This window comes from Trematomus bernacchii, unplaced genomic scaffold, assembly GCF_902827165.1.
Source record: "Trematomus bernacchii unplaced genomic scaffold, fTreBer1.1, whole genome shotgun sequence".
Lineage (NCBI taxonomy): Eukaryota > Metazoa > Chordata > Actinopteri > Perciformes > Nototheniidae > Trematomus > Trematomus bernacchii.
In genome coordinates this window covers 14,051,761-14,065,016 of record NW_022987648.1, presented here as the reverse complement: position 1 = coordinate 14,065,016, position 13,256 = coordinate 14,051,761, and the positions used below count along the sequence as shown (strand labels likewise).

The window sequence follows — 13,256 nt, the reverse complement described above, 5'->3', positions numbered from 1 at the left end:
GTATTTGTATATAACATTTCTTCTTTGTTGTTTTATTTTAAGATAAGATTTATTTTGCATTAAAGCTACAGAATCCTGTTTGTCCTTTAGGTGTCAGCAGAAGAGCGCGTAACTGTCGGCAGGTGAAAGACCAGGACAGGCAGCTGAGGTGAGCAGTGTTACTGAACAACATGTAGAAATAATTCTTCTAATACCCACTGGTAATAATGCCATCTCCTCCATGTTCCCAGCGTGCGCTCAGTGGCCTGCAGTTAACATTCCTGCCCATGTCAGAGCCGAGGTATTCCTGATGTCTGGGCTGGGTAAAAACAGGGAAAACGTTGCAATCTTAATTACAGCTTTAGTTATTTCAAGGGTCCATGTGTACTACCCTGAGGCATGCTGTAAAACCACATAACTACAGAGCAGCTGGGACTTAATTGTAAGTCATTATTTTGTACTTCTTTTTACGTTCAATCCCAAGACTTTCTCCTCCCACACTGAGACACAGTTGTTTCAAGTCCCCCTACAAACTTGTACGAGATGTTCTTAGTTTTCACAACAACCCGGTTTCACCTGGATGGTATTTTGAGGAGCAGAATTAAGCAAAGTGCTCAATATATCACTTATCCTAACTAGATAATGACACTTGTTGAAAGCCCCTATGAGTTGTTACATGTTGTCTACAAAATACCCACCTTTGGCAAGCCTTGAGTCTTCTTGTAGCAACGTCATATAGTCAGTGTTGGAAAAGCTTTACAATTTGTGGCAAAATGGGAACATGTGAAGAAAAAATAGACAAGTTTCAAATAAAAAGTGAGTTGGGCTCGGGATTTAGGAGGCACTGATTTTACCAATCTAAACTTTAATAGTTATCGTATTTACCATATTTAACATTTATAAAATGTGTTCTAACAGAGAAAATAATCACAAGATCACACATCTGTACAAAATCTCAGCGTTCCTTGTCACTGCAGTGATGGTCAATTTCCTTGTCTGTCAGATATGGGATGGGATTCTTCCTCAGCTGCTTGTGTCACTCTGCACTCAGACTTTCCTCTCTTCTCAGATGACCTTTTAGCTTAAAATAAAAGCGGCTGAAAAAGGAAAGACATAACAGCAGATCTCAAAATGTTAATATCGGTGGCTGCTCGGATCAAATTGATTTTTACGGGTAATATAATGAGCACATGTGACTGAATGACATGGAGCTATAAAAAGGTAGGCCCAAAGAGCTGTGCATATGGGAGCTAAGAGTAGAGCCCTGAGGAATCCCAGGAATGCGAGCTACATGTTATCAAGCAGGGAAGTTGTCCCATCTGCTACAGTACAGACTCGCCGCCCATGCTCAGTTCTGTGGCACCTCTCTCAGACTGCTGTAAAATCAACCCTTTGTGATCAACCTCTTTTTTCTTAATGCTTTTGTATACAGAATGAATCGGGTTGTGTTTTACATAGCTCAGCATCTGGAGGATAGAAAAGCTTTCTACATGGACCCCAGGCTTGACCATTTAAACAAAACTGTTCAGTGAAAATGCAGCCCAGTATTCATCTCAACACCCCCCCCCCCCCCCCCTCCTGTGTGACTTGTCTGAGGATAGCTACAATTATTGATGACAGAGGAGAAGATTGTTATGCATAGCCTGTACAGGATGCCATCAGAGACTGTGATTGGGAACCTTTTGAAAATGTCAAAGTGACACATGATTATGAATATTAAACAGCCATGTATAGCCCATGATTACTTGACAGGAGGAGGACTGTGGAATCTCATTGTTAGCTAAAGTGGTGAATTGCAACGTTGTAGTAACCAAAACACGGATAGGATTAACAGAAAAATTATGTCTACATTTGTTAACATGATTTTCGGTGATGTTAAGTATTTTATACATTGCCAGACAATTTTTATGAATTACATACAGAGTGGATTGTCAAAGGCCTGTCTTTAAGCAGGCTTGATTTGTGCGGTTTAGGGTTATGCTTCAGTCATATTTAGCAACACAATTTGTTCACAAAGGGCAGCAAAACAGGATGAAATGTCTGTTTTGAAGCCGAAACTAATGCATGAACAGTTGCCATGAGGGAAACATGATCAACATCTCCTCCCAGACAAAAACAATTGTCTAGTTATTAAGCACATCATTTCCTGTAATACAACACAATGTGAAATTTCAAATATGGAAGATGAATTACGACACACTAATAAAACAAAGCGTCTAATATTCTGTGGGTGAGAGTTAATAAAAAAAAGACTGCATGTCTTCTATTTCATCATTTCTGAATGCTTCTTTCATTAAAGAGGAAAACAAAGCTAAACTAATACTTGCAAAAAATGATGCAAGTGTGCCTATTCTTATAAAAACACAAGTACTATCCGTAGTTAATTAGATCCAAAGCCGTTTTCTACTACAGGAACTTAACATAACTTAACATGTAGCTTCTGTCATTCTTTTAATGTTGTCAACCACTAGCCACTAATGCCATTGGGCTGGGGTAGCAGGGGCAATGTAGGGTCTGGTGAAGTGTAATACCACCTGTGTTAGGGCACACTGCACTGTTCAAGAGCCACACATTTGTGCCAAATGTTTTCTAAGTAAATTGTCAATGCTGTATTTATTTCTAATAGAATGTTCTTATTTCCCATGGACCCCCATCTGACTAGCTCCTGGTCCCTGTGTGCCTCCTTATTTAAAAAATCCCGATACCGAGAGTGATCAACCAAGCAGATGTGTCGTCACAGCACAACAAAAACTATTATAACAAACATAACAAAAGCCACTGCCGTTTAACTACTCTATGTATATTGAGAAGGACAACCGAAATAATAAAAAAAGGTTGCAAGGTTAACAAAGACGTCTGGTTAAAGGAACCATTCATACAAGGAGAAGAAGAAGAGACGACACACAGTAGAATAGTGCTGAAAAAAAATCAAACGGACGAAAACTAGAATTTGGATCGAAGAGCTGGAGCTAGCATGAATGTGCAACATAATCAATCATTTCTCAACTATTTCCATTGTTGTCTGTCTCACTTCTATGGTGAAGTTAGTATCACTGTTACAGGGTAATACGTATACATTTATGAATTGTAACGCAAGAAAGAAGGCTTAAACTTCCAGATTATATGAATCCAGATGTTACAGGTTGTTAAATTCCTGCAGTGCATAAGGATAAGAGAGCAAGCTGACCTTCAATGATGCCGACGAACATTATTATGGATGAATAGATAAGTCTCTATTTTTATTTTTCATTCCCACTCGGCCATCTTGTGCTCTTTTGTGTCTTTGTCCCGCCCATTGAGGATTAAGCGTCCCAGTAAGAATATTTCAGCTTTCCAGAGCAATTTTTTTAATTAAACTCTGAGCCGTCCTTACCCTACATTTAATCGATAAAAACTGCCACACTGCAATAAAACTCCCTGCTTTCTTTCTAACTATTCCAATTTTCCTTTTTCGCCCCACGGATCAGCTCAGCTCTATGTGCTCAGTCATGTGCGCAAAATGTTAAAGTGTACATGCAAACAAACAAACAAACACACACACACACAGTCACACAAGGTCTGAACTGTAAATAGCTGCTACACTTTTACAGTGGTACTGGCTCACAAGCTGACGGAGATGACTCGGCAAAAATAAAATTCTGTTTCTTATTGCTTATGTCAGCTTAAAGTTATGATGCTAACCAAAGTGGAGAGTGGATGGTGGGCAGAAATGATTTGAATAAGAAGAAGTACAACCATGTCATAACTGAAAACATCATTCAACTCTCATCCAGGTTTTGAGTGTTGAAAAAAAGCATAAAAGGAAAAGATGTAGATAATAGTCACAATCCATACAGTCCATGTGTGTCAGCTGGACACATGTATTGATGTTCGGCAGTCTGACATATCTGCAGATCGTAAAGTGTACAGTAAATGCTACAATCGTGATCGTTGTATAAAAGTCTTCTCTAAAATGTATAAATAACTCAAATTCATATTACATAAGTTATATATTAACTGAAGATAAACAACAACCATTGAAACAGAACTTTATAACTTTCTCCTTTTAAAGTTGTATGTACAGGTACAATGCTACTCTCTAACACCTTAACCACAGAGCAGACAGTTTATCAAAGATGCTGCTAGATCTTCTAAGCCAAGGTCATACAGTATAGCCTAAATAACCTCCCTTGTATCTCTGATGGATGTAGCATGAGTGAGATTACTGTAAGTATTCTCATCTTGTATACAATATAGAACATATACAGTAGATAATAGTATCTCTTTAAATAATTACATAATGTGTAACGACATGTCATGGTACAGAGTGTTTTCCATGAAGGAATGGATCGAGGAGAGGATACAAACTAAATAAATCTGAGCTTGATAAATAAGTAATCGGAGTATAAACTGGATCAAGTTGACATGCGGTCCCTCCTGTCGTTCTTTGTGATCATGTACCGAACACCAGTCCTGAAAACACAAAGACATGTTCGCGTGAAGCTGGACGAAGATGAGAGGGGTCCAGAGAGAAAAATGAAAAGCGGTGTCCAATTTGTGCCTAAATACTGTACGTACAAGTGCTTTGTTAGCAGCACGAGTTTAGTGTTCGACTTTGGCTGTAGCTTTTCACTGGTGACAGCAAAGGAGCGACGCAAACGCCAAGGCTCTGTAATTGATCTGAACACAGACAGCTTTTATCTTTTGGTGTCACCAGGACAGGGGACGTCGGTTGGCTCTAGCAGGCGAAGTCCTCAAACACCCCGTGGTGTCCGGGGCGATGGTGGTGAGGGTGCGGATGGTGGTGGTTGGGGAGGATGGTGTTGGCGTACGCCCCCTCTGGGTGACTCCGTGTCATGTCATTGGGCTCCTGCTGAGGGCACAGCAAACACGTCAGCTTCAAAGAACATGAGTAACGTGACAATCTAAGACGAGAATGTACATTGAGAATAATCTATTGACAGCCCTTAAAAACCCTGACAGTAGTGAAATAAATTCATCCTGCGGTAGATATCATGTCATATGTAATTTAAAGTGAAATATTTTGGGATCACTCCAGGCAGTTTTAAGAAGCAATAAGCAATAAGCAATAAGTCCAGCTTAGCAAGAAGACTGGAAGCAGCCTGGTTCTGTCAACATTTTCAGAAGAGAAAGTAAAAAAAATGAAGTATTCCCTATAAAATGTCATTATTTGATATAAAAGTTGAAGGCAACATTAATCCAGTGTAATAATACTGTATGTCATGTTTCATAATGCATCCAAAAAGGTGCAGGATGATATTAAAATGTTTATTTTCTCAGCTGTAACTTTTTGATAATTCAGTGAGATGTTGAGAGCAACACTTACAATTGGCCATGGAAGCAATGGAGAAAGATATTTAGGTAAATAGTAGCTGAGAATAAATTACTTCTTATTTCTCTATTTTATTTTCAGGTATCAGAGCTGAATGTTTTCTGTGAATTGACAATGAGTTCTCCTATAGGCACTGGTGTTTTCTTCCCATAGTCCAACACTAATTGTATTTCTGCATCTCTACTGGAATATAAATGGTGACACACCAGGCAAACCTAATCAAAGCTGCAGATACTGAACAGCAACAGAATAAATGCTCTTTTGTTTTCCACTGGCTGGCTGGTTAGAAATGGAAAACCTGTTTTGGTTTATCATGTGGAATTGAGACACAGTGATGGTAGATAAGACAAGAGGTGTATTGTTCAGATTTAAGGAGGGTGAAGTTGTGCAACAACAAATCCAAGCTCCAGGGGAGGACTTTGCTTTTCTCCGTGGTTAAGACTAATTGGGAACAGAACATTAGTCATCATTTTAGAATATTAATAATGATTGTCTTGAAGTTTCCTCATGCTGTTACAGTGCTGCAGGGGAAGTTGTGTACTGGGTAGAACAGCAGTTATTTGTTAGCGTAGAGTGTGTGGTACCTTTGCTTTCATCTCCTCAAGGCCCACTGTTGCAACAGTGCTGGGCTGCTGCTTGCTCTTCTTCTGCTCTTTCTGCGGCCTCAGCAGACGTTGTAGCCGTTGCTTGATCACCTGGTTTTACCCAGCAGCGGGGAGGGCGAAAAGAGCAGAGATGAGCGGGGGAGAGGCGGCAGAGTGAGGAGTTCATTACTGTGATGTCTGCATTACAGCCCCTCGCTCCGATTTTGCTTTATTCCTACATGTGTGGCAGTCAGTAGGTAGCCGACTGGAAGCTTAAAGGGGAGACATCTGAGGCAGGCGTTCATTTTATGATCTGGGTTAGTATGACGTCCTCGGCACAGACCTGAACGGAAATTACTTTCGGCAGCCTGGAAATCAAATAAAACTCCTCACATGCATAACAAATGATGCTAGTCCGATTGATTTTCTGATGCTCAGGATTAACAGTGATATGTACACCGCACAAATGTAGTCTTTTCTCTAACAGGTATAACGGTCCGTAACACATCTCTTGCTGGAGAAAATAGATGTTTATTATATGTATCAGATTAGATCTGATCTCACATTGTGATTGGCTGGCATGTGTTTGCAGGCACTATACCTCATAGACATAATCCAGTATTTCTAGGATTGACAGGATGCTGGCTCCAATGAATAAACCCATCTGTCCACCAATGTCCCCTGAAAAGAAACAGCCATAGGAAGCAGCAAATGTTAAAGCAGTTCATGTTTGTTACTCACAAAAATATGTGCAGCTACTGTAAAGACACATTTCACTCAGCATCTACAATTCACTTTATATATTCTGAGAAGAGATAATAAAGTGACAGAAATCTCACCTAATAAACCCGCAACATCGTAGGCTTTCTTTTGCTCAATTGTTTCATAGTTCAGAGCTTCAAAGAAGATATCTAAGACCAAGAAGTTGTCTCTGAAAAAGAACAAGAGGAGGGCGGGTGTCAAACGCAGTGAAATACACTTGCACCGTTTTTAATTCACTACAAATCTAACATCATTTGAGAAGTACCACTCCCAGTCATCTTTATGCTCACTGTAAATTGTTATGATGGGACTGTCAGGCCTACAGCGCTCTACACAGATCTACCCAGAGATTGTGAGATAATGAGGTGTTTCAGGGTTTAACTGAGACGAGCAGAACGAGCGCAGACAGCTCAGTCACCGACACGTCTCTGATGTCTCCGGATTTAGAAAGTCTGCTCACATTAAGTGTTCCGAGCTCTTTAGTTTAAGCATGTTGACTTTCTACCACTTTCTTGTCTATTAATCACTGAGAGGAATTACAGTATAAGCACATCTTAAATGCATTATGTTGATCATTATCTGAATATTAGTGATGTTCATTGTTGTAGAACAGGATTAAAAAGTCAAATGCCTGCCTGTTTGACAAATGAATCCGAGCAAATTGCCCCATTTACTAACCTCAGTGGTAGAAAGTGATTAAGTACATTTACTCAAGTATTGTACTGAAGTCCTATTTTTGACATATTTGTACTTTACTCAAGTATTTCCATTTCGTGTTACTTTATACTTCTACTCCACTACATTTTAGAGGCAAATATTGTCCTTTTTACTCCACTACATTTATTTAACACTCACAGTTACTTATATAAAACACATGATATGCTGATATTGTATAATGCAGTATAGTAGTACTGGTCTACACGTATCTTAATTTGCTCCACATTGGCCAACTACAATACACAAATGTATAAAAGCATCATAACCAAAATAATCTCATACTGTGAAAACATCCCTTCTGCATACTACTGAGTACCTTTGCTTTTGATACATGATTTAGCTGATAATAACTCTGTACTTGTGCTTATTCTGAAAAGGGCCATTATGCAGGATGAGCACTTTTGATGCTTATTTGTAGTTTTACATTTTGAAATTACTCACTTGGAGTGGATTACTTAAAGACCATAGTGTATGTACTTTTACTTAAGTAAAGGATCTGAGTACTTCTAACGCTGACTTGCTGAAGCTGCTACAAACGTAACTACAGACAACAATCATCTGTGCAGACCAGATTCCACAATATTGCGATGGAAGTATTTTTTTTTAAACAAATGAAAATATATACAAGCACAATGTCAAATAATTCTGTGTAAAATATTCAATGGGGATTGAATTGAAGATTGGACCTCCTTTGACATTTGGACTGTTTCTAGTTTGGTTTTGTGTGTAGTCCTAAAAACATGAAAGTAATGAAACTATCTTAATAACATTTGCAGTTTGATGATTTAGAAAAAAAGAATGGCTAATCTAATCTAATGCGAGTACTGGGACAAAACCCTTCTTGATTGTATCCCTTTAATGGAGTATCTATTACATTAGATATTTTTGTGTGGCAGTGTGACCATGAAGAGTTCAGATTAAATGTGTTGTTTAATTTAAAGTAGAGCATCAATTCACCCAAAGTCAAAACATAAACTGATGCTTGTACTGTAAACATGTAATCGACTTTTGTTAATATTTATGGGTGGGTTTCTGTTATCACACACCGGAGGTCATAGTTTATGGCCCATTTTATGAGGCAGCACATCACTGCCCGTACGAGAGTTTAGTCTGGTACCTGATGTAGTCCTCTGACTTGTCGTATTTCCTGGAGAGATAGCGAGCAGAGCCTTTGCTGGGGATTTTGACCATGGAGAGCTCTTTACCGTAGCGCGTGAGATTACAAGGCGTCTCGCATGGACATGTATCCCCAGTGTTCTTCTGTAGCTGTGCTGCAACACAATGGAAACAGTTTAACAGCTAAAGACTGGATCAGTTAAGGTGACCATTTGTTGGCCTTCTACCAGAGAAACATACAGGATACTTCACAGAATCAAACACTTGCTGCAACAAATGAAAAAGTAGAATGGAAAGGGAATGTGTCCTATAAGAATACTAATACTTTTTTAGTACTTGGGTGCAGCAGAACAGGCTGTAAACACAACATTTACACACTATTATCACCCCATAAAGAAGTAATGGCTATAGTAAAATTTGCAATGTTGTAGCTGTGTTTATGGCCACTTGGCAAGTTTAAGTCCGATTTTCACTTTTCATTTTCACTGTTTTCTATGTGGTTATTTACGTGCTGAATTATATGTTTACCATCTAGTTGCTTAATTTGTCTGTGTGTTATTGATGCCAGACTTGTAGAATACAATGCGTTTATACCCAATACTACATCACTAAAAACAGCAATGTGCTACAGCTGTAAACAAGGCTGAAGATAGCGGTGAGTGAACCAAACAGTAAGACCAAAACAACTAGCTAAAAGATGCTAAAATGCTCCGTAGTGCATCGGGATAATTATTTGTGGGTTTGTCACTATGAGCGACAGATATGATTATACTGTATAATATTGATTGGTGTAACTTTAAAGTTTCAAGTTGAAATACTTTTTATTCTTTTCTTATTGGTTTGCAGGCGTCCGTGTAACAACACTTAATTCACAGTTCCAGTCAACAGTTTATCCACCACGAACATTAGACAGCAGGTAACCGTAGCAACAGTTTTTATGAGACATGTAAAGTTACCTGAAAAATATAATTGTGTGCTGATGGACAACATTTTCTATATCTCAGCTGATAGAGATAATTAGGCTTTTTCTCTGATGCTTCTCCAGTACAGATAGGAGGGTTTATAGAGGCTAAAATGTGTATTTTTATCGAAAAAGGAGCAGTCAGAGCTCATTATCATTTAATTGTATTTCTTCATATGCTCAGAAAATTACTAGCCGTTAATGTTTCTCCCAGATGTATAGGTCATTTTGAGGATGAACAAATTCATTACAGCCTTTGAATGGAGAATCAACAGTTTGCAGAAAATCATTTAGCGGATAAAATGTGCACAAAATCAGGTTTTAAAGGCTTCTCCAGCAGTGGTCTCTAACGTAGTAGAAACAGATAACATAAGATTAACAGACCAATATCATTTTGGATAGAAAAATGATTTGTTACTCTAACAATATTATTTCAGACAATTACTGTGTCAAAAGTGTTAACGGCAATATACTGTAATTACGACATTTGTTTTGAGAATGAATGATGACGATGCCAAATGCATACGTAGACTTACACCCAATTAACTTGGAGGCAGGAATTGCTCACACGTTTAGAAATCCATATTCAAAACCCTAACTCTGAAACAACAGTGAGTACACAGGGGAGTAAATAGCTTTTCCAAATCTCTTTTCAAATTCTAAATGCATTCAGTCCAGACAAAGGCGGGAGAGGGAGCACTGAAAGCAGTAATTACAAATTGATGATTTATGTATTTTATAACTCTAACAATAAGGTCATGTGTATGCAGAAGCACGCTGGCATATTATCATTGTCTGGTATAGGAACAAAACACCTTACAATATAAATATATAAATGATATTCTAATTTATTACCTTTCATGGAGGGTGAATGTATTCACGCTATTCGATTCAGGAAAATGACCCACATGAATACGGTCCTCTCTTGTGAGATATATCTAAGATTTCATTCAACCATATTCTAAATAGGTTTCTGATTCACCAAAGAGAGACATAATTAAATTTCTGGCTTATTTAGCTGGGAAATGATAATTGTGACCAATTCCTTTTTTACTGCAGCCGCGACGCCTTTGAAACCAAGGCACCTTTGTTCAGTCACGATGTGAGGTGGAGGAGAGAGAGGCCGGAGGCAAAGCTAAAGGATGGTGGTGGTGGTGGGGGGGGTGCAGATATACAGGAATGGAGAGTGGGTTTAATATTAACAGTCCAACAATGGAGGCAACACGGCCATCAAGCTCTAAAGTGACTAAATCACAATGGGGAAAAGTAATTTCGAAATATAAAGTCTACCTCTAGGTATTTGTATTACAGGGGGAAAAAAAGTCCTTATCATATTTACTGAGTGTGTTTCCATTTCCCTTTGGGGGAATCTATTGTAATGAGAAAAGAAATGAAGGAAGATTGTTTCTTACCGAGTGCTTTGTCAACACAGTTGATTTTACTGGGAGGGCAGATATCAGCAGTTCCTGGAAAGGAGAACAGAAAATGAGTCTGATCAATCAGAAACAAAATGATCAGTGACCCGCGTCCGCAGCCATGAGGAGCCTCGGCTGTGAACATTGCTCTGCAGCTTATTAGTCATCTTCAAATGAGGCCAGGCAGGGTGACTTCCATCTATTGGACGTCCGTCCTTTATTGCAATAGAGAAATGGAGCATGCTGGCTTCACACATAACGCATATTTACAAAGTCTTTAAAAATCAATCAATGAGTCATTACCTCGCAGACAAACACACTTTCGGGGCCATTAATGACAGGTATTCATCGACAGCATAATTAATTGGCAGAGGTGTGTTTGTCTGTCGGTAAAATGTTCACGTGGTTAATGTCTTGTGGAAGTCTCGGTCCCAATCAATAAGAAATGTTGATTAAACAGTGAAATAATGTCTGATGATCTAAGGAGGGAGTCTATTAACTTCAACAGAACACAGTTTGATTTTTTCTGTCATAGCTATAGCCTGCAATGATGTGACACCAACTAAACCGTCATTAAAGATTATTGATTGAAGAAAATAAACAACTTTAAATCATCTTGTGAATTATATTTTCTAGACATTTTGAGAGTGGAGGCATAAGATGAGTGCTATCTCTGCATGCTGTCCACACACTTAGAACAAGAACAACTTAAAAGCCTTTCTTTTGGTGGTCACCCAAATATAGATATAGGACGAAATGCTGAAATATTCATCTTAAACCCAAAAATCCAGGAAAACACAGTTTTGCTTCTGTGCCTCGCAGTACAGAAGTAATGAGCAAAAATAGAAAATGCTTTAAAAATAGCCACCTCAAAAACCTTTTTTTTTAATGTATGAAGTGTTTTTTGTGATATCCAGCTAACAAACAAAGCTGCATAAATATGCCACCAGAAAAACAATCTATTGGACACAGCAAGAACGACCTGAATACAACACAAACTGCTATTTAATTCAGTGTCTCAACCACAAACCCCCGACAACACAATTAAACTCGTACAAAAGACTGGAAAAACCAGAAGCAGCAGACTGTAAACAAATGTGGGATTATGTAAACACATGCTGATAACAATTTGCTGGTATGTTAAGTAGAGTGCAAACAGCTGCTGGATTATGTAAGTGTGTATGAGAAAGAAATGGATAACAAACATTTTTGTTGTTATCCCTCAAGAAAAGTGAATACAAATTTGAGCAAACACTGAACTGTAGCATCACACTGTACAGTACTTCGCACTGCTGGATAATAAAGAAATTGTAAGTGTAAATTGTGTTTAGCACAGCGCTGTGCGTCTCAATGATACAGTACTGTGTTATCACATGGGGTAGTAAAAAGATTTTCAATCACGAGCTGGCCTCATGCTCCTTTGGCTTGCTTTATAAAGACATCTCAGCACTTAATATGCAACAATACATTTTATTCACTATTGATAAGTGCAGGGAAATAATGGGAGCTTCCAGCAACCTAACAGAGGCCTGTTCTGAAGCCAAACTGGGCCAATGGCCTAGAAAAGCTCCCACATTTATTTGTATCTGATATAATAAATATCATATCTGATGTCATACATCATCACGGAGCAAAGTAGTTCTGCTGCTCTGTGAACAGACCTCTTTATCTATTAATTCAAAACGTTCCCACTCAATAGTCCTTTTTCTGACTTGCGATTGATTGGTGAGATGGAGGGCTTTTCAAAAGGTTATGATCTTAAACCATGGGCATGATGGGTTTGCAGGTGTGAAGGACAAGAAATAGTGCAGTAACAGTTTGATATAGGAGCCATCTTAGCTGGTTTTCCCCAAATCCTGAGCTCATAGCTTATTAAAACACAATCACGATCTTGTAGCGCGGTAGGTACTGTCACCTGCAGAGCACGCGAACTGATTAGCAACGTGTCAGCTTCACAGCCTGTCCAGATCTAATGATTAGTGGCGATTTCTCTCTGCAGCTCAAACTACCACTTTAGTGCGGCCATTAAAGCCTGACAGTGGACGTTTGAAATGTCTGACAGATATGTAAATGTATAACCACAGCGTTTATATTCCACAGCCTAGCAAATGTCATTTGCACGGAGGGAATGTAACTGACTCCTGCGTACATTGGCGAGTTTCCTGCCTTAACTTTCAATGAGACCACCTCAAACATTCACTTACAGTATCATAACACATCAGCCGACAACATTCTGCCTTCAGTGACTCAGCTCTTTGACTTCATGCAGCAAGGCCAGGATGACGCACATGCTGAGTAAGTCCAAACTTCTTATTCTGTGTGTTCAAATCACCTCTGCAACATATCCCCGAGCTGAACACAGAAACTGTGTAAATGGCGGAAGTAGAGTG

At 38.8% G+C, this 13,256-nt stretch overlaps 1 protein-coding gene across 2 annotated transcripts in view; it reads right to left on the bottom strand.

Annotated features, from left to right (window-relative positions):
• Positions 1 to 4,009: 4,009 nt before the first annotated feature.
• The window catches only part of asic4a (acid-sensing (proton-gated) ion channel family member 4a), an 83,651-nt gene continuing 74,404 nt past the window's right edge, over positions 4,010 to 13,256 (bottom strand). Inside the window, exons 5-10 of one of the 2 annotated variants that reach the window (XM_034134438.1) lie at positions 10,864 to 10,917; positions 8,492 to 8,645; positions 6,735 to 6,826; positions 6,497 to 6,576; positions 5,896 to 6,006; positions 4,010 to 4,831 (exon numbers count right to left, since the gene is read on the bottom strand). In XM_034134438.1, the coding sequence (XP_033990329.1) occupies positions 4,697 to 4,831; positions 5,896 to 6,006; positions 6,497 to 6,576; positions 6,735 to 6,826; positions 8,492 to 8,645; positions 10,864 to 10,917 (626 nt within the window). In that variant the 3' untranslated portion in view covers positions 4,010 to 4,696. The remainder of the gene's footprint in view (positions 4,832 to 5,895; positions 6,007 to 6,496; positions 6,577 to 6,734; positions 6,827 to 8,491; positions 8,646 to 10,863; positions 10,918 to 13,256) is intronic. The other variant, XM_034134439.1, reaches the window with a different exon arrangement.